This window comes from Nuphar pumila, chromosome 11 (assembly GCF_984573655.1).
Source record: "Nuphar pumila chromosome 11, dmNupPumi1.hap1.1, whole genome shotgun sequence".
NCBI classification, from domain to species: domain Eukaryota; kingdom Viridiplantae; phylum Streptophyta; class Magnoliopsida; order Nymphaeales; family Nymphaeaceae; genus Nuphar; species Nuphar pumila.
Genome location: NC_143259.1, coordinates 111,736,223 through 111,755,898, shown reverse-complemented (window position 1 = coordinate 111,755,898; position 19,676 = coordinate 111,736,223). Strand labels below are relative to the sequence as shown.

The 19,676-nt window shown below is 38.3% G+C and overlaps 2 protein-coding genes across 2 annotated transcripts; both read right to left on the bottom strand.

Moving 5' to 3' along the window:
- Positions 1-3,359: 3,359 nt before the first annotated feature.
- LOC149822857 (CASP-like protein 2D1) lies at positions 3,360-4,812 on the bottom strand. Its single transcript, XM_089981290.1, has 3 exons — positions 4,626-4,812; positions 3,878-3,986; positions 3,360-3,686 (listed from the first exon to the last, which is right to left on the bottom strand). The coding sequence occupies exons 1-3, from the start codon at positions 4,805-4,807 to the stop codon at positions 3,435-3,437; spliced, it is 543 nt and encodes a 180-aa protein (XP_089837416.1). The 5' UTR covers positions 4,808-4,812; the 3' UTR covers positions 3,360-3,434.
- A 2,186-nt stretch (positions 4,813-6,998) lies between these two features.
- Positions 6,999-19,618, bottom strand: LOC149822856 (putative beta-1,3-galactosyltransferase 3). The gene is made up of 11 exons (XM_089981289.1): positions 19,152-19,618; positions 13,241-13,334; positions 12,999-13,063; positions 12,667-12,878; positions 12,509-12,572; positions 11,407-11,479; positions 10,827-10,947; positions 8,747-8,834; positions 8,535-8,660; positions 8,348-8,457; positions 6,999-7,498 (listed from the first exon to the last, which is right to left on the bottom strand). Exons 1-11 carry the CDS (start codon positions 19,262-19,264, stop codon positions 7,350-7,352), a joined length of 1,215 nt encoding a protein of 404 aa, XP_089837415.1. The 5' UTR covers positions 19,265-19,618; the 3' UTR covers positions 6,999-7,349.
- Between the last annotated feature and the right edge of the window lie 58 nt (positions 19,619-19,676).

The following is a 19,676-nucleotide window of genomic DNA, read 5'->3' as shown; positions in this document are numbered from 1 at the left end:
GTAGGAAAGACATCAAGGGTTTTTCCAATCGAAGGCCACTACGATGTGCTTCGTTTGTTCATCTGTTTGTGGGTAAAAACTTATTGAAAATAACAAATCAAGCCATCTAAAATCACAGAATCAGAAACTACATGGCAAAAAATATGTATCAAAAGAAAGCATATACGAGACAAACTTGATAGAAAAAAACAATAAATAAAAGGCCCTTGATATGCTTATTTTCGGGCGAGTGTAAGGAGTCATCGGAGTCCTACTTTGGTAAGAGCTCTGACACGCATAATCATTACGCCTACCGACCATAACTGATAAAACTAAAGCTCATGTGAAGCTAAACCATCAACACATGGCACATTTGGGTATACAAGCGCAATGTATCTCAATACACTTGCTTTATTTTACCCTACTTAAATTCCAAACATATGAAACTTTCTTTGAATCGCTTCATCATTTCATGAATTTAAGTACAACATCAATATTGAATAAAACTATATGATAGAATAAAAAATTAACATCATACATGCATCAAGTTACTTTGGTAACATGAATTCATTAAGTTATCTAACTATCATTGATTCCAATATCAGTCATACATAATGCATGTATAATCATAAATAAAATAACAAGCTCAAATGAGTAAAACCCAGGATTCTCAAGCAGAAACCGGTCTGAAAACACCTTGAATTGGTCTGAAAAAGCCCCAAACCAGTCATCCAAGGATCTAAACCGATTTTGAACCTTATAAACCAGTGCCAAGTATAAACAAAAGTTAATAAACCCTATAACTGTATGCCAAAATTCTTGTATCTTCATATATTTATGAAAACCGTGTTTTAGCATCTTGGAACCAGTGAAAAACTAAAAAGAACCGGTCAAAAATGGCTCTGAACCGATCTCGAAAAAGGCAGTATTAGTCACAGATCCCGTTTAGTTTCAAATAGTGTATGGACCCTGCAGAAGCATGGGTCCGACTTGATTCAAACAGGATCTGGGCCTGACCCGATCTGAAATGTACCTGGGTCTGGCTCGATCCAAAACTGCATCCAGATCATCCAGATTAGATCCAGACCCGAGATGTATCTGGGTCTGGTCCGATCCAAAACTAGATTCGTGTCTGACCCAGACCACATAGGACCCAGGTCTGACCTAGTCTACACAAGACCCGAGCCTCACCGAATCAGACCCAGACCCGATAACCATATGGGTCCAGATCCGATCTGAGGATTAGCAGGACCCGGTTCTAGGTCGACCTGATCCACTCATATGGGTCTGGATCGGACCCATTACTGGGCCGAAATACCCAGTACAACCTGGTTCAAAAGGCAAAACTCGTTAGGGTTAAACAAAACACTGAAGCGGTTTTCGGTTTCTGAAAAATTTAGAAAAATAAAAAATCACCGCTCACATTAGGGGGATCTGAAGAACCTCACCCGAGTCTATGACCTCCGGCAAGGCGCCATGGAGCCATGGTCGCTGCTTGTCAGCAGATGTTGCTGGTACGATCGTGAGCCAGCGATCGTCCACCTGACAGCAGTGCTGACAAAACTGTCAGCGATCGAGTAGCTGAAATACTTCATGCCAGAATTTGCTCGTGAAGCGAGCATCGCGATCACTCACAATGCTTCTTGGTATACCTTAGTGCTTCACAACATGCTTCACGAACAACTTCACAGTCTTCTCTGCGGGGCACTCCTTCGAAGTTATAATGAATGTGGCATATTTAGAGAAATGATCCACCACCACCAGGATGGAACTAAAGTCATCTACCTTCGACAGACTAACAATGAAGTCTATGAAAATTCTTTCTCAAGGATGTTCTTAAATAGGTAGAGGCTCAAGCAGGCCTGCAGTCTTCTGATTGGTCTTCTGTTTTACTGGCAGGCGAGGCATGTTCGCACATACCCCTTCACATCGTTCCTCATTTGTGGCCAGTAGTAGCCACATTCAAGAAGTGCTAAGATCTGTTCCTGTTAATGCCTGGTCGATGATTGGGGTGGTTTTCCTATCGCCTAGCAAAGAGAAAAAACTAAAAGAACAGCATCCTCGTACTCTTCAAAAGTGTTATGAACATTGAGAACTTGAATAAAAGTCTCCAAACATGGTAATACTAGTGCTTAACAAGATAGTAATACTTGGACAGCGTACTCTGCGCTGTGTAGCTATGCAGTTGGTTTAACAAAAAAGGAATCGTGGATTTTCATTTGATTCTTATTATCCGAAGTTGATGAGCGGCAGTCAACTAGTTAAACTTTGTTCGATGTTTTGTTTTCCTCTGAGCAGGTCTGATGAGTACATTGTGGACGTGTAATCTCCGGGTGGGGTCACCGACACCCAAGCTTTTACCGAGCCCAGCAGTGAAAGGCACCTGCACACCGGGTGGGAGTCGAACTGGGATAAAGGGGTCAGCACCTTCATTGTCCAAGTAATTGTTTTGCTTTAAGCTGTGCACAGATTTCCCCCTGTTGTTCTCTCATCATGTTTTGATTTTTAGCTATACTGCTCCCTGTTGCTTACATATATTTTCAATTGCATCTCCTGTAACTAGGTAACATTTTGTCACATGTTTCATGTTATTGTTCTATACTGAGCTGAACGATTTTCTGTTTGATTTCATAAAACTAAAAGCTCGTTTAAGTTGCAATTGCACTAACCAAATTTGCACATGAGAGTCGAGCATCGATGGAAGCATCACATGCTCAGATAGCTTATTCTTGCTCTGGCAGCTGTCACATGGACACTCCACTTTGCCCAGCGTATCGTGTTCTTAGATATACTAGCAATATTGAAAACTTCATAAAAATGGTTGCATCCCCGTATCCACAGCCGTATCTATGTGACATAGCCTGGCATTGAGTGCAGAGACTATCATTTGAAAGCTAGCACTAGAATGCCGCCACATCACAACAGCAAGTGGTGTTTCAGGAACTAGAGAGAGAGAAGAGACAGGCTGAATGCTGTTGAAATCTACAGACAAGGCTGGCATGGTTGTGGTACCTTTGCAAAAAGTAAATTTTGGTCTTCATGGAATTAACAAAAATTAGGAAGTTTCAGAGAAAAGAACTTGACACACCTGGGAAACACTCTTATGGTTGATCATTTATCAAAGTTTAAATGGAAGCAATATGCAGATGCAGCTATGCAATTGTGACTTTGTTGCACCCTTGCAAGTGACAGAACACCATTGATGGCTTATAATATGCAGTGATTCTCACACCAAGTCACTTTCCTTTTAATATGTTAGGTGCTCAGAGAGGACTTCTCCATTGTTGATTTAAGATTCTGGTTCGAGGATACAATTCTATTGGGAAGAAAGCGATATTCACTAGTCACATAGCATCCGAAAGTGCAATAAATTTTGAAAGAAATGGAGGACATTTCTCTTAATGTAACATACTCATGTTTTGAGCAGCCAATTCACCTTTCTAGAATAGAAATGTTTAAATGGTCTCTTCTCCCACTTCTTTTGGGGGTTCAAACTTACTAAAAACACTATAAGCTGAAGCTCCAGATAGGATAATAAAACACAATAAAGCCATGAAATGAAGAATCAAAGACGTCCTTGCTTTACCACAAAACTTTCCATAACTATCACAAGCTGTACTCCATGAGACAGAGATATCTCCTTTATATTCCAAGTATAAGATCTCCATAGCTGCAGATCCTGAAGTAGTCATCAGGTAAGCAACAATCTGGGAGCAAATAGGCCGGCGACCCCAAAAGAATTGATTAGATAACAAAAAAGAACGAATGGTTATCTTAGTCAGGTGAACTTGAATAATTGATCAGGCATATTAACTTTGCACTAATCATATATGAGAAGTAACGAGGTTTCATTGATGAATTAGCAAAAAAAAAAAAATAAGTACTTAGAAAGAAATACTTGATCTGATATGAAGAGGATCCAATTTTTTGCTAAACTCCTATGACATGACAATAGCACTGCAACGAGTGTATAGCCGGCAGAAATGGCATTTATGATGATCATGTACCTGAATTGGCATTAATGGTGGTAGTCAGTCCATGGTAAAACACAATGATCACAGAAAAAAGAGGTTCACAAGATAATATATTGCAGATTACATTTTTTTATGCTATGAGACAATCGAATGTAGTGTAAGTTACTGCATGAGATACCAATTCAGGGGCATGTCTATATCCACCTGGGTCATCTGGCTGAGTTTGATGACAACAGAGCTAGATCCAGTTGAGACTACTTCATATGGTTTCCAACATCAAGGGTTCAAAGCCCTCAGAAATCTCGTCAAATTCATGTGTTCGTAAGCTGAGCACTGACAGTTAACACCCAGATTTTCTTGCTTTGGTATTTGGTCCATATTGGGTGGTGTGTATGTGTTCAGATAATAATAAAACCCTTTTTTTATTTATAACCCGAAGAAACACCACCCTGGCATGAAGACCTGGCCGTGCTGGCTCAGCCTGTCATACCTACGGTTGTCGTTTCTGCTGCTTAAAACTCTGACTAAGACCCCTGCCTCCTTTTCCAACACCAGGCAGGGTGGAAACTGGCTTTGAAATGAGACCACCTTCCATATTGGTTTATGGCAGGAAGACTTCAGAAAACCACAGTGACGTACAAAATCTTTGAAAATAAAGATGGACATACTTACTCAAACCCTGACAGACTGTTGTACTTCAGCTCCCCATAGATGTTCACCTGCCTGTTGCTCACCATTAGCCATAGGGAAGCACTGCAGAGTGGAAACACAAGGACCCTGAGGAAGAATTTCAGGAATTTGGGGTTCAAAAAGGGCATCAGAGACGTGGGTGTCTCTTCCAAAGTCGATTTCATCTTGGAAGAATTGCAGAGGGAGGATAAAAGGCATAGTTACCATTTTTAAGGGAAGGAATGTAGTTGGTGCCTAAAGTCACTTTATGGGTTATGGATCTTGAGTGTGGTGTTTTCACTTTTCACACACTTTGGGCATTGTTTTTCTTCCATGGGAATGAAGAAAGTGTGTTAGGTAGAGCCTTGTTTTTTCTGTTAAAAAGGAGGATGACAAAGAATGGTTTAATGGGTTGTGGTGCAATCATGTAAATGATGTCGTTTATATGATGGCATTTCTTTTTTGCGCCTATTTCAGATGAAAGGAACTTGAAAACCAAAAGAATTCCTTGAAACTTCACGAGTTTAAAGCTCTTTGTGATTTTGATAATATAGCTTCTTTGACACCTGCATTGTGTCCCGTGAATTATTTTTTTCTTTTTTCCCTTAATATAAGTGAGGAAAAAATGCTTTTTTTTTCATGAAGTTCATTGAGTCCAGATCGGGTGCAATCACATGGCACAAATTTTGTGCATTAAGCACCTGATAGCCCTCCATCAGGCCTTGACCCCACAACTGACAGGCCTGTTCTCAAGATGGAGGGTGATCAGCTTGCTAATTTGGCAGGGGCAACTTGTGAACATCACCAAAGTTGACAAGACATCACGAATACCGACGCGGGCATCTTGTCAAAGCTGAGTTTAGTCAGTAACGTGCAAGATAGACATCAAGGATTCTACCAAACGCAGGCCTGCCGATGTAGGGCCGGTGAAGGACGTTGTCCCTTGGCCAGTTAGTCTAGCTGAAAAAACAAACTTGTGACGTCCCATCAACTTAGTGACATTCACCGACGGCCTTCACCAATGAGCAGGTCCTTGGTGGGCTCCCCTGAGCTTTTCTTCCATAAGTTCCTTGCACCTTCAACTGAGCATTTGTTTTTTTTTTAAAAGCAAGCTGGGTTAGGCAGACCCCTATCAGAACAATAGCCGCCCCATGTGGCAGAGGGATTTGATCCTGGGCCTTTAGCTTGACACAGGACCACGCTTCAACTGAGCATTTTGCCAACAAATATCAGCATCATGATCTTCTTCGCCAACAAAAATCTCTTGATAAATTGAAATATTTGGAAAAGCACGTGAAAATCTTTAAAATGTGAAATTTTATTAAGAAGACAAACATGGCGTCCAATGAGATAGCTAGATGGTTGGGTGGCACTATCATAACCGTGGGTCTCATGATGGAATTTTTTTATCAAATGGATTCAAGAACATCATTGATATTCATGATTCCGGTTTTTATGTCAAACATATCACTACTACAAAGAAAGCGATTACCCTTCGCTGTTTCCTCACTATAACTTACAGAAAAAAATGATGGCATGACCAACTTGTGCTTCAAACATCAATCCAGTGATAGAGTTGCTGGCGCTGTGTAAAGGTATTGTAGATTCTTCATAAAATGGCCTGTGCCTACTAATTTCCTAAACAACCTTGACTGGGCATGGGGAGCTGCTTTCTTAAATTCAAATAAAATTTACTCTAAACCCAGAGGTTTACTTGTTGTTCAGGATAGAATTGGCTCCGGATCATGTTTGGCCTTTCAGGTAAAGGTGGGCATCAGACCAACCTAGCCCGACCTGAGGCCGTGAGGAACCAATAGGCCCAACCCAGGCCCAAGCCTGCTGAAGCCTGAGATGGCTTCTGCCAGTATTGGGCTGGGCTGGAGACTTGACAAGCAACCGCCTAGGTTGGTCGGGTCAGGCCCTTTAAGCCGGACTACTAAACAGGCCAGGCTCCATTGAGATCCTATTTTGGCCCTACCCGAACCCAGCTTGTTTACTAGTCCAGCCGGGCTAGGCCAAAATCTTAACAGGCTCGGACTGCAGTAGGCAGCCCAAACCCAGGATCAGGTACCAGACCCGATGCCCACCCTTCTTTGAGGCCATGACTACATTTCATGCCACCATACAAAACAAAAGCAGTAGCATCACTGTGGGGACAAAAAGCAGAGGGAAAAAAGAGCGAAAGAGAAAAAACAGTCTGTTGATAGGTGGAGAAAAGTAACGATATGCAAGATTCAGATTCTGTAAACAAGAGGTGCATGAGCAACGATCTGTGGATGAATTCTTTCATCCATTTCCAGCCTCCCCCACTTTTACAATGTGCTAACATGACCAATGAATGTTAATTAAAGGAAAAGTGTGCAAAGGCAAGGCATGGAAATAAGAATTGTACACAAGCAGTGATCTAATAGTCTCATACAGCAATATATCTCTAAGCAAAACTGCTTCAGGAGTAATAGACAAAATTAATGCTTATTGTGCAACCCGTAGTCTCTGTAGACAGAATTACAAGGTGGCATCCATGGACGTAAAGAATGGTCACGAGCACTTCTCCTTCTGCACCAATTTAGGGCCTTTTCTGCTAATAGGAAAAGGACCCTCGTGGTCTGCTCTATTTAACACATTGAGTTACATTCCTTGCAAAAGATGCAAAAACTACAGAATGAGCTTTTCTGCAAGCCTTTTGCATAGTTTGGTAGGGCTGCCAGCTCTCAAGCGGCTTTGAACTCAGAAAACTGCACTCCATATTGCGCTCTCACCTTCGCCACATCGCTGGTGAACTTCTTTTATCCTGTCAGCGGAGTTGCATATGCCACTACATCTCCAGTCAAATGAGGCAACACATATATTTCCAGCTTGGGCTTTCCACTCACAGTCTGCAAGACATATATGTAAGGTTACTCCCGACTACAGAGCATTGGATCATCCAATGGTGCACTTGATGCAAATGAGAGGTGAGTTATGCATCGTTAATTTCTCAAGTAGCAAGTGCAAAAAATGCAAGAGCTGTGAAATTTCAGAAATGAAAACTATAGCTCGTTAGACATCGTGTGTTCGAACCTTAAGAACGTATACCATAAGAAGTGGTTAAAGGATAAAAAACACAAACTACAGACATTATGTGTGCGTGGGAGTTAGATAAAACTATGACAAGCTTTTACATCATGCAGAAAACGAGAAGACAAACAAGGAGCTGCCACTGACAAGGCTTTCTTTAGCCTTCAGTCAACAAGGTGCAACCATAAAAAACACAAAGCCAAGGACAGCAGCATCTAGAAGTACTGGAACCCAAAGATGATGACCCTTTACTAACTATATATCTTACTATGGAGGAGTTCAACATAGTAAAGAAAAAAAGAAGGCCAAATAAGATTTAAACTCACAAATTTGTTATTAGCAATCAATTTTCATTTCAATGAAGTTTGCCAGAAGAAACTCTGAAGTCGATGCTTTGACAAGTATTTGGATTAGTTAATTCACAAGAAATTAGAATGAAGGTTAAGCAATATCCAATTATCCATGTTCCACATTGAGAAAGAGGATTTCTAATACCAAGAGTATCTTAAGCAATTAAGCTGAATAGGCAATTTTCATTGTCAGTGATACACCAACTCAATTAACTTGGATAAACCATACTCTTAAGTGAAAAACAGCACCCCTTTTTGCCCATGCCAGAAAATCAACTTAGAAGCTCTGAAAATGAGCAACTATAGGAAGCATCTTACCTGGTGGGGTACCACAACAAAGTCTGCGATCATCAATATGCTCTACATCCAATCCTATAAACCAAGAACCCAATGAAACATCCTCATTTGCATACTTGTGCAGCACGTGCCTGAAATTTAAATGAGGTAATATTGTGTTACAGACAGTACATAAAAAAAAAAAAGTGTAGAGAGATGTTCCACTTACTGATTAATTGATATATGTGTCGCCAAGTCCTTTGAAATGACATACAGTTGACCAGTCGCATGCCTGAAATACTTGTTCCCCTCCTCACCAAACTTCCAATACTCAGGCTCATGGTATCTGACACCGCTGTTCAATGACAATTACAAATAAGAGGTTTAAATCAATCAAAATATCATCAAAATTGCCATTAAAATAAACTGAAGATATCTTACCTCTGTGCAAGGACAGGACCAGATTTCATGCACCCTATATAAACTCGAGGCTTTGAACGATGCCTAGCCAATGTTGTTCCAAGCGTTGCTGCAGCAATATCATAGCACAAAAAGTATAATAAAACACACTGAACAAAACCTGAATTTCATTAAAATCATATGTGATTGAGGCCATACACAGACTGGATTTAACGCAATTCTTTTTTTTTTGGCTAGGCCAAGAAAAAAGCCCATAACCAACTGCACATTGGCAGGTCTCTGGTTGGTAAAATCCTTGATGTACCCCTTGGCCACCAAGGAATACACTCAGCTTCAACCTTGCAGCAAGGGACAACCACCAACAAGCCCCCACTACCCCCCCCCCCCCCGAGGTTTCAAACCGTGGCCGCCATGTCAGGTGACAAACCACGATTTTCCCTAGACAGGAAGGAGGAGCTCTTGTGTGCATTTAAGCAATTCTTTAGCAGTGAAATTCATGGGAAACTTTTCAAATTTAGTAGCTGTTTCACTTGAGAATTTCTAAGGAAACTCAAGGTGGCTTATAGGCCAAATAAAAATGAAAAACCTAGAATCCCCATGTTAGGTAAGAAAACCTAGGGAAGAAATAAAGTTATGAAGACAACTTTTTTCGAGAATATATTTCTTCTTTTTTTCTGCCTATTCTTCCTACTTTCTTTTAGTTCTCTTTGGCTTGTGTCCCCCTTCTTTACTTCTTTATTTCTTTCTCTGGCTCTGCTCTTGTTTCTTTATTTCCTTTTGGCTTTTCTTGTTTTTCTCCATTATTTTATTCTTCTTCTTTCTTCTTCTGTTTTCTTTCCTTTTCATTTTCCTTTTTTCTCTTCATCCATTTTTCTTTTGTCTTCTGTGTTTCTTCTTTTTCATTTCTCTTCCCAGCCTTTCTTCTTCCTCTCCTTTTTATCATCTTCTTTCACCTCTGTTTCATCTTCTACTGCCACCTTTACTTTTTCATATTTTCCTCTCTGTCTCATGTCCTCTTCTCATTCCCCCTTTCCATATTTGTGTCCCATCTGGACAACAAATTCTGGCAGCTACATGGATTATTTAAATGACCACATATGCATTGCTCCATCAGACATTGATGGTCAAGAATTTCGAAGATACTTTTGTTCAAGAGCCCATACAATAGTTAAGTTCCTCTTAGATATAGGTTTTCCATTTTCTTAATATGTTAGAGACAAATAGAGTTTAGTAGCTTATGTGACTTCAATTTTAATTGTTTTCCTTGTTTCATTTGCATATGTTAAGAGTTGAACATAATCTAGAGAGGGGATAACAGATACCCAAAAAGTGGTTTCATATTTTAAGGTATTTTAAGTGGAACTCACTAATGCCTGATTAAAGATTTTCAAGTTCTTATAATGTTTGATAACATATACTTCTGCTGAAAATGAAGTATTATGACTCCAAGTTAGCATTATATTCCATGTTATCTTTTTTACTATCACTAAAATTTCCATGGGAATTTGAAAAATACAAAAGTTCACACATATAGCCAAAACATGTAAGAAAACTATCACAAAATCTTAAAATCTTCTTTGCACACTTTCAACCTTTTGACACAATATATAAACCCCATTAGCTTCAAAGGAAAATTAGCTAAAAATAAAAACTTCAGAGCAATGATGTTTTATTTGTTTAAAACATAAGTCGTAGCCCTAACTTTGCATGGTTAAGAGGGGTCAGAAGAGTGTTGGTCATACTCAGTTGTCATCAAGAAACCTACACAAATATGAGGATACAAGAAAGTTTTGATCCTCATGATATGATACAAAAGTCCATTTGTTTATCTAGGAAGCAAAGAATATTTTTATATTCCTAGAAACATGAGGATTTTGTCTGAGAAACCAAAATAGTTTCCCAAAATGCAGGTGTACAGAATTCCTGGATGGCCCAAGTATGGGACAACATTCAGGAAAACCTATTCCTTCTTCACAAGGTTTCGTGCTTCTCATTCAAATAACTGAAGGGAGGAAAAAAACTTTCCAAACTTCAAAATATATACCAGTTTCATCCTCATCTATGGAACAGAAAGGAATTAGGGATCCAGTTATCTCATTACCTATGTTCACATGGACATCGTCATCAACCTTGATGTAGAAGTCCGCATCCCACATTGCAACAGCAGTAGCAAAATATACCTTTGTCTTTGCAGATAATTCAAGGTATCCTTCAACATGGTCCTACATGCAATATAAAGATGCATCAGATATCCGCATCAGCAAAGACAATATGAAGTGCACCAAGAACTCTAAGAGAGAGTAGAGAGAAAGCTTGAAAATGAGATGTGGACCAAACAATAACAAAAGCCTGATGAAATAAGTCAGCAGCATCCAGCAAATGAAATACTTAAAAAGTGGGGAAAGAAAAGAAAGATTTGGTAACAACTAATATTTTCAATGGATTAATGCTTACTGCTAGAGTCACAACCAATATCAGTTTGCATAAACCAAATCTATATTTTGCAGTAGAATTATTTGGGGATTGACAGAAATACAACTGTACTGTAACAATAAATAGCATAAAAGAGAAGAAACTTACTTTCTCACCATGCACACACAAGAACAGACATATATCTAGACATACATACATGCATACATATATATATATACATATAGATATATTGAGAGAGAGAGAGATACCAGCCTGAGAAAATCCCCATGTTTCTTATCCTCAGCTTCAATGGCTTTATCTAAAATGCCACCAGGTGTAGCACTGCAGTCACCAAATCCATTACCAGTTGTAAATGTTTTATTTAATAAAAGAGATAAAATCACTTTTAGAGAGTGCAAAATTAAGCAAATATTAACAAATCCTGATGTTAGTACTTTAGGGTGTGTTTCAATCCCTCAAATCTCAGTTATGAGGGAGATCCAAAGAACCGAGGTCTGCCGTAGTTATGAACCTTCAGTAGAAGCGAATGCAAAGATCATAGATGAACTCTAGCACTTAAGATACATGAAGAGGTGTTTGTGTGTGTACTTGTATGTTCATAAACAATGGATCATAGAACTAAACAGAACAGATCTAGAACTATGTGAAGTTACATAACAGCACATCATACAAGAACTCAACAAGCATCAAAAGGCTACCATCGAATAGATCTCAAACTATGTCAAGTTACATAACAGCACAACATGTAAGAACCCAAGACTAACATAATATCAAAAGGAAAGGGGGGTGGGGGTGGGAAGGGGACTATGATAATAAAATTTTGGGTTTTTCCACAATTATCCCTATCTTAAGGGCCTATAGACAAATCCATCCCTGCCCTTATAAATTTTTCAAAAAGATCCCTACGTTAACGTTAGGACGGTTATGTCCTTGAAGGGATCTTTTTGAATGGTTAATGAAAAGTTAGGAACTTTCCTGGAAAATGCAAAAAAAGTTAGGGTCAACTTGTCTATAGCCCCATAAGATAGGAACGATTATTAAAAAAAACCTACAATTTTATATGTGAACATGCAAGTCTCAGAAAGATGGCAGAAGGAGTTAAACAAGGCTCATGTTCATAGTTTCTGAACAATAAACATACCTACTACAAAGATTGGAAGCTTATCTACACACAGATGCCAAAGAAACACTAATTAAAAAGCAAATGCTTTGTGTAACAAATATCTTAAAAGATATGCACTTTTTCCTGGATACAGGCACCAACCTGAAAGTGGCAATAAGTTCAGAAAAACAGTAGAGATATAAACAGAAGCTCTGGATTATAGGAGCTAAAACATATTGGATGTTCACCTATGGCCAATGACAAAGCGCATGATGATGCCTTTCTCTTCCTCAAGCTTCTTCCGTTTTTCACCTAATTTTAAAACACGTAACACATAAATTCCATGGAATTAGAATCATAGCTGGCCAGGACTTGGACCAAAAGAATATTTCATAATGCTATGAACCTTGTGGCATCCAAGTATCTCTAACTGAATCTCTTCGTTTGCGGCTACTAAAGGCAGTGTTTATCCCAACAACCATTAGATACCGCCGCTTCCCACTTGTCTCTGTAATCTTTGGGTTTTCAGAAATAGGAGATCCGTTAAGTATTGATTCATGTGCTGCCCTGGCAGCTGCTAATTCCATCTCGAGATTTGAAATTGTTTTATCCAGTGTTCTGCAATAAAGCATTTAATGTGTGCTTTGAATATGTGCATGGTCGAAGTTAAAATAAAAAGACCTCAACTATTTCACATCATAGGAGGTTCAACTATATGAAGAGTCTAGCTTAACATACTGGATAGCATGATGAGTCTTTGAAACTTCCCCAAGGATGTCTTTCTGATCTTCCTTTTCCTGGTTCTGATTGAAAAAAGAGGAAACATATAGCAAGATCAGTTGCATACCATTAAAAGTTTCAAATTTTGGAAACTAAAAGGACCAAAATTGACTGCAGGAAATAAAGCACATTGTCTTGTCAATAAGAAATAAACCAATCTACTCAGATTACAAGAACTGGACAAAGCAAAAATTACTTACTGCTTTCTGGTCACACCCTTCTGAAATCAAGTTAAGTTTTTCCTCAACAGCAGTAACCCTACTTATGTCTTTGGCTTCAGGTACATTCCACATTCTGTTGGGAGAAAGGAAAATTATTATGTTACTACAAATTATGATGCATAGGATACACATTCTCTACTTGAATAGAAGACAAATGGTTGCATCTTTTAACTTAAGAAGCTGACCACATAATGAAATATGATAATGAGGTCTTAAAGTTTTCAGAAAACAGGACATTTCCAATTAGGAAAAAGATGTATATTGTAATAAATAGTTAAAGATGGGGAATCTAGATTATAAAGTATAACATTCTCTGGCTATCATTGGAAGAAAAATTGTCTACTTAGACAATCCTGTCTAAAATGGATGAAGGATAAATCAGTAGATGAAACCTATGCCACAAAGACACGTGGACAAGAGGATGTGTGATGTGGATTCAACGTGCAAGTTTGAATTTTTTTTTGAAAAACAGGACATGAGGACACGGCATTTATGATTTTTTTAATCAATAAAAAACTAATTTTTAATTCTTTAATATTAAAAATGGGCTTGTATTGAAATAATACTTAAAATCATTAAAAGAATATTAAAATTTTAACAGTACATGTCAGTGTCCATGCGTTAGATCGTGTCATAGGGGACACACCACCAAAATGGTGTCCCTGTGACATAGGATGAAACACGTCAAGTAATATGATTTAGATGATAAGAGGCAAGCATAGTTAGCAATCTCGATACTTGGTCTCACATTGGCCAACTTGGCTCAATTACTTGCACGAGATGAACTGGTGACTCAGACAAATCATGGTAAAATATAAGAAAATTATTTACACATTAATTCATTTGTAATCTTATATCCTATATGCAAAATAGATATTAAATAAGAATCATTATTTGATTTTATAACATGATATAAAAAGAAATTTTAAGTAAAAACTTATGAATCATGATTCACCGATCAAAGCTCAGCGCATATACAGGTATTGTATTTCGAGAAAACTCTGCCATAGGATAACTCCTGCCTAGGGTTGAGTCAAATAAGTAGACTTTGCAAAAGCCTAATGATGCTTGACACAACTTGCTAAATAGCCAATCCAAGTGACTCAGTTGAGTCATGAGAATGACCAGTCGAGTTTGCCAACCAACCCCAAGGAATTCCTCATTTTGTCACACCACCAATCAATAGAGAAACAATGTAACAAAAATGCACATTTCTTCGAACTGGTTCTTCCAAAACAGAAATTGCAGTAAGGGCAATAGCTGCACTACCATGATGGAAATATCTATAAAATCGAATATTTAATTATTCTTATTACTAGATATACTGAAAATGAAAAAAACTAATAGTAGTTTTTCTTTCCTTATTCCATTAGCATCATATGTTTATAACCAACCAGTACGTAGAGACAAGTTTTAAGTAATTCACATTTTATGAGAGCTGACTTGAGGCTGAGCTAACTAGCACTTCCTAACAATAGGTTAATTAACTTTTGATTGGCAAACTAGGAGTTACTACGCACGATTGCAATAGTCACCATTACCAGTATCAGGACATTATCAGCAACACAATCTTTGGGGACAGCTAAAACTATTTGTTAATTGTTTTTCAAAGAAACATATAAGGAAAGTCTTAGTAGCTTTAAAATAATTTCAAAAAAAGATACAGAAAATAAACTGTTATTAGGAAATTAAATTTGTCAAGAGCATGCCATCATAATACTATCATAAGAATTCCCAGTATGGCATTTACTGATCCAATTTTGGCATTGATAAATTTTTTTAAACATTTTGCTTTAATTTAAGATGCTTTTAATGTATTAAATCAGTTATCTCTTCTAATGGTGACTAAAGCATTTACTGAAAGTTATAATAGATTCAGTTACCCTCTAATGGTTGCTATGGCATTTACTGAAAGTCATTTAGGGGATTGCACAATCATGTCCACAACTTGCAGTCAGTCACTCCATAGCAAGCACCACAAGTTACAGAAGAAACCATGATTAATGAAATAAATTCAGTTATCTCCTCAATGATGACTATAGTATTTATTGAAAGTTATAATAAACTAAGATATCTCCTCCAATGGTGACTATGACATTTACTGAAAGCCACTTAGGTGCTTGCACTGCCACATCCACAAGAACCTCCAGCCACTCCATGGCAAACAGCACAAGTTACAGACAAAACCATGACTGATATGCATTTATGAAAGCAATTGATATCACAATGCAACAGACACTAGTCACACTACATTTTGCAAGACATATTATAGAGAAAACAATCATCTTGTAAATTACTCCTTCAATGTCCATATGCATCAACGAGAATGCATATTAGAAACATTCACATGTCACTGGCGATGTCATTCTCAGAAACTTCATTCTTAAAGGTCAAACACAGGAAGGCCCATTTTTTCAAGGATTGAATCACTTCTCAGTGAGGTATACTCTGCTGCACTTAGATCATTTTCAAAGCATTCACAGTGATGACTGTTCTCCTTTGAGTTTTAAAATGTGGAGCAATAAGTATCTGTTTGCTCTCTTAAACATGCCACAACTGTAAAAAGTTGCAAATTTTGAGTTTTTGGAACCTTCAAAGGCTTCCATGGATAACCATGTCAATGAAAATCTATATCCCAGAATATTTGTTAGTGATGAAGAAACTTGATCATGTTGCTCATAAAGAGATATCCCATTGCAGAGATTTCTAAGTTGCCCAAACCTATACTTCGTAAACAGTTATACGATCTGTTGCAAAGAAATCTGAAGAACTAGCAATACCAACAACAACAACAACAACAACAACAACAACAACAACAACAACAACAACAACAACGCCTTCATCCCAAACAATTGGGGTCGGCGATATGAACCAAAAAGAAAATCATTTTGGGTCCTCCACATGAATCCTTCTCCTCCAATCATTTCTATCCAATGTCATGTCCTCGGTGAGGTTCAAAGCCTTCATATCATTTCTTATCATCTCCATCCAAGTCTTCTTAGGCCTACCCCGACCTCTTTTAGCTAATATATTTTCCCATTTCTCCATCCTTCTAACTGGAGCATCATTAGGCCTTCGTCGAATATGCCCAAACCATCGTAAACGATTTTCACTCATCTTATTTTCAATGGGTGCAACGCCTACTTTCTTACGTATTTCCTCGTTCCGAATCTTATCTTTTAGTGTCTTTCCACACATACATCGAAGCATACGCATCTCAGTTACACTCATTTTTTGAAAATGGTGTCTCTTGGCAGCCCAACATTCTGTACCATATAGTAAAGAGGGTCTAATTGTCGTCCTATAAAACTTCTCCTTCAACCGCAATGGCATTCTACGATCGCACAACACTCTAGTTGTACTTTTCCATTTCATCCACCCAACCTTAATCCTATGATTTACATCTCCATCAATTTCTCCATTCTTTTGAATGATAGATCCCAAATATTTGAAACAGTCATCCACCGCTATTTCTTGCTCACCAAGCTTCACTACACTCTCATCACTACTTCGTTGCTTACTAAACCGACATTCCATATATTTTGTCTTACTCTTACTCAACGTAAAACCTCTTGCTTCCAAAGTCTGTCTCCATAATTCTAACTTAGCATTAACCTCAGCTCTAGACTCATCAATCAAAACAATATCATCAACAAACAACATACACCACGGCACATTTTCTTGAATTGATCTCGTAAGTTCATCTAACACTATAGCAAAAAGGAAAGGGCTTAATGCAGATCATTGATGTAACCTAACCATTATAGGAAAATTGTTTGTCACCCCTCCACAAGTGCGGACATTGGTTACTACTCCTTCGTACATATCTTTAATTATACTAATGTACTTGAGAGAGATACCTTTCTTCATCATTGTGCACCAGAGAACATCCCTAGGTACTCTATCGTATGCCTTCTCCAAATCAATAAAAACCATATGCAAATCTTTGTTCCCCTCTCTATATCTCTCAATAAGTTGTCTAAGAACTAGCAATACCATCTAACAAAAATTTTCTCCTTAGGCAAATGCTACAGGAAACACAAGTGGAAAGGGGACAACTGAGATAGCTGGATGGTTAGGTCACACTATCACAACCAAGGGGTCTTGAGTTCAAATCCATGGTAGTTATCCCTATGCTTGCCTATCAAATAAATAAATAAATAAAAGGTTGTCAAGCTGTACCACTTCGGTTCTAGCTGTGTCCTAGTAATCTTAGTTCCTTTACATCAGAATGACTCCCTATCTATGTCACATGGGTGCGGGTGCGGGTACGGGTGTGACACGGGTGTGGAGCAATTTCAAAAATTTTGGACACGGGGACACGGCTATATATATATATATATATATATATATATATAACAGTAATAAGATTGTAAATTTTAAAGCAAAAATAAAAAGTAATTATATTGAAGTAACAACACAAACTTACCAAAATATAACACATAAAGAAGCCTGTGAGTGTGATACCCGTCTTGGATCCGGGCCGGCAGAGTCCAAATTAATTTTAATAAATGGACAAAAATAGACTCGGTCGAAGTTGACCGAGTCCAAAATGTGGACAGACTCAACCCCGATGCGTTGACCGAGTCCAACACTTAGTTGACCGTGTCTGAAGCCACACCTGTGTCGGGGCATGTCGACACGGGTGCGTCGACCTTTTAGCCGAGTCCGTGTGACTTAGCTCCCTATATAAAAATCAGTTTTTCAAGATGCTATTTCCTACCATACAAGTGTCATTCACAAAGATGGTCAGGCTTTTCTGTTTTACCATACATTACAATATAAAGTTAATACTCGTGAGCATTCTTTTCAAGGCCAATTCAAGAAAATCATCTACATCCTTTTCTTCTTTCTTCTTTCCCTTCATTGAATAATAAAAATCAAGAGAAATTAATTGCTGTAAATTACACTACAGTATGGACTTAAAATGGCTGCTAATTTCATGATAAAAGTACAGCTTAAAAAAGGAGAGTTCTATCCTTTAGCAGTTTCAGAGATATGCTGTTTATTAGCAATCAAAGTTCCAGTAGTTATTGATTCAACCAACCCAGATCAATATACTTGCAGCTTTTGCGTGCAACACAGTTACAAGATAAATCATGACATCCATTTGGTAAATTTTTGTTTATATAACAGCAAAATTTTCCATATGTTAACCACAATCAAGGTTTTCTTGACATTTTTAATACCCTGCGGAACTATTCACCAAGTCCCCGATAAAAGGAAATAATCAGAACAAATCATGATGTTCAGATATTGAATTTCCGGCATTCAATCATGGAAAGAAGATAGGCAAACACTCGTGCACAGATTTGGGATCTACAGAAAATTCCACTAGTTCTCCAATGTCTTTGTCAGGGAAAAATGACATGACAAAAAAGAAAAGCAAACCGAAGGGTAATGAAGTTCCAGATCTAAACTACCTGTGTGGAGATGAATTTATGCTATGGTTTGAAGTTTAAAGAAATAAAACTTGTCCCTAATCTGGGTCAGTCCTGAAAGAGCCATTTATGGTAAATGATGGGCAAACATAACTCATGTAACACCATGGAGAGAATCACAAATATGTCTGGGCAAATAAAACCACCTTAAAGAAACCCAATTTAGATCAAGCACAAGCACATTTCTTTTCCCACCAAAATTCCCACAATACTCATTAAACATGATGATAAGATGATCAAAGGCCCCCCACCCCAGAATGCCCAACAAACCAATCGACAAATCTGGAGCTCAAAACACACATGAACAAACAAAACAAGAACCGAAACACCCACCAAACTAAAGACTAACCAAAATCGACATCCAAAATCGAATAAAAAATTGACAAGAAAACAAGGTCAATGGTATCACAAAGAAGAACACCAACAAAGAAATAAAAGAGAAAACTTGCCTGTTGTTGAAGAGCAGCCCAGCACTGAAGCTCGCCAGACAGAGGAAAAGGGTCCATCTTTTCGACACCACATTCCGGGAGGGTGCATCAGCTCCTCTGCTCTTCCAAGACATCCTCTCGCTCTCTCTTCCTCCCCTTAATCTTCATTAAACAGCATTCCACAACCCAATTTCGCTATCACTCAAAAAGAAGGCTCAAAAAGAAGCACTCATCTCGAATTGGGATGTGGGTAGACGGATTTGACGTCCCCCAGATTCAACAACTAGCAATCATTCGCTCGCGTAAACAACAAGAGTAGCAATTGAACGGATAAAGCCAGTCTTCCTTTTGGGAAGATGGTTTTGTAACAATGATGGTATTGAATCTGATGGTGATGAGAGAGAGAAAGAGAGAGATGGGGGTTAAGCAAAAAGGTCAGGCGGACCAGAGAAGGGAAAAGGGCAGTATTGGGGGGAAGCAAGGGACGCAAGAAAACAAAAGGACTCTTGGACGCCCGGGTTTTGTTACTGCTCTCACTGCGCCGAC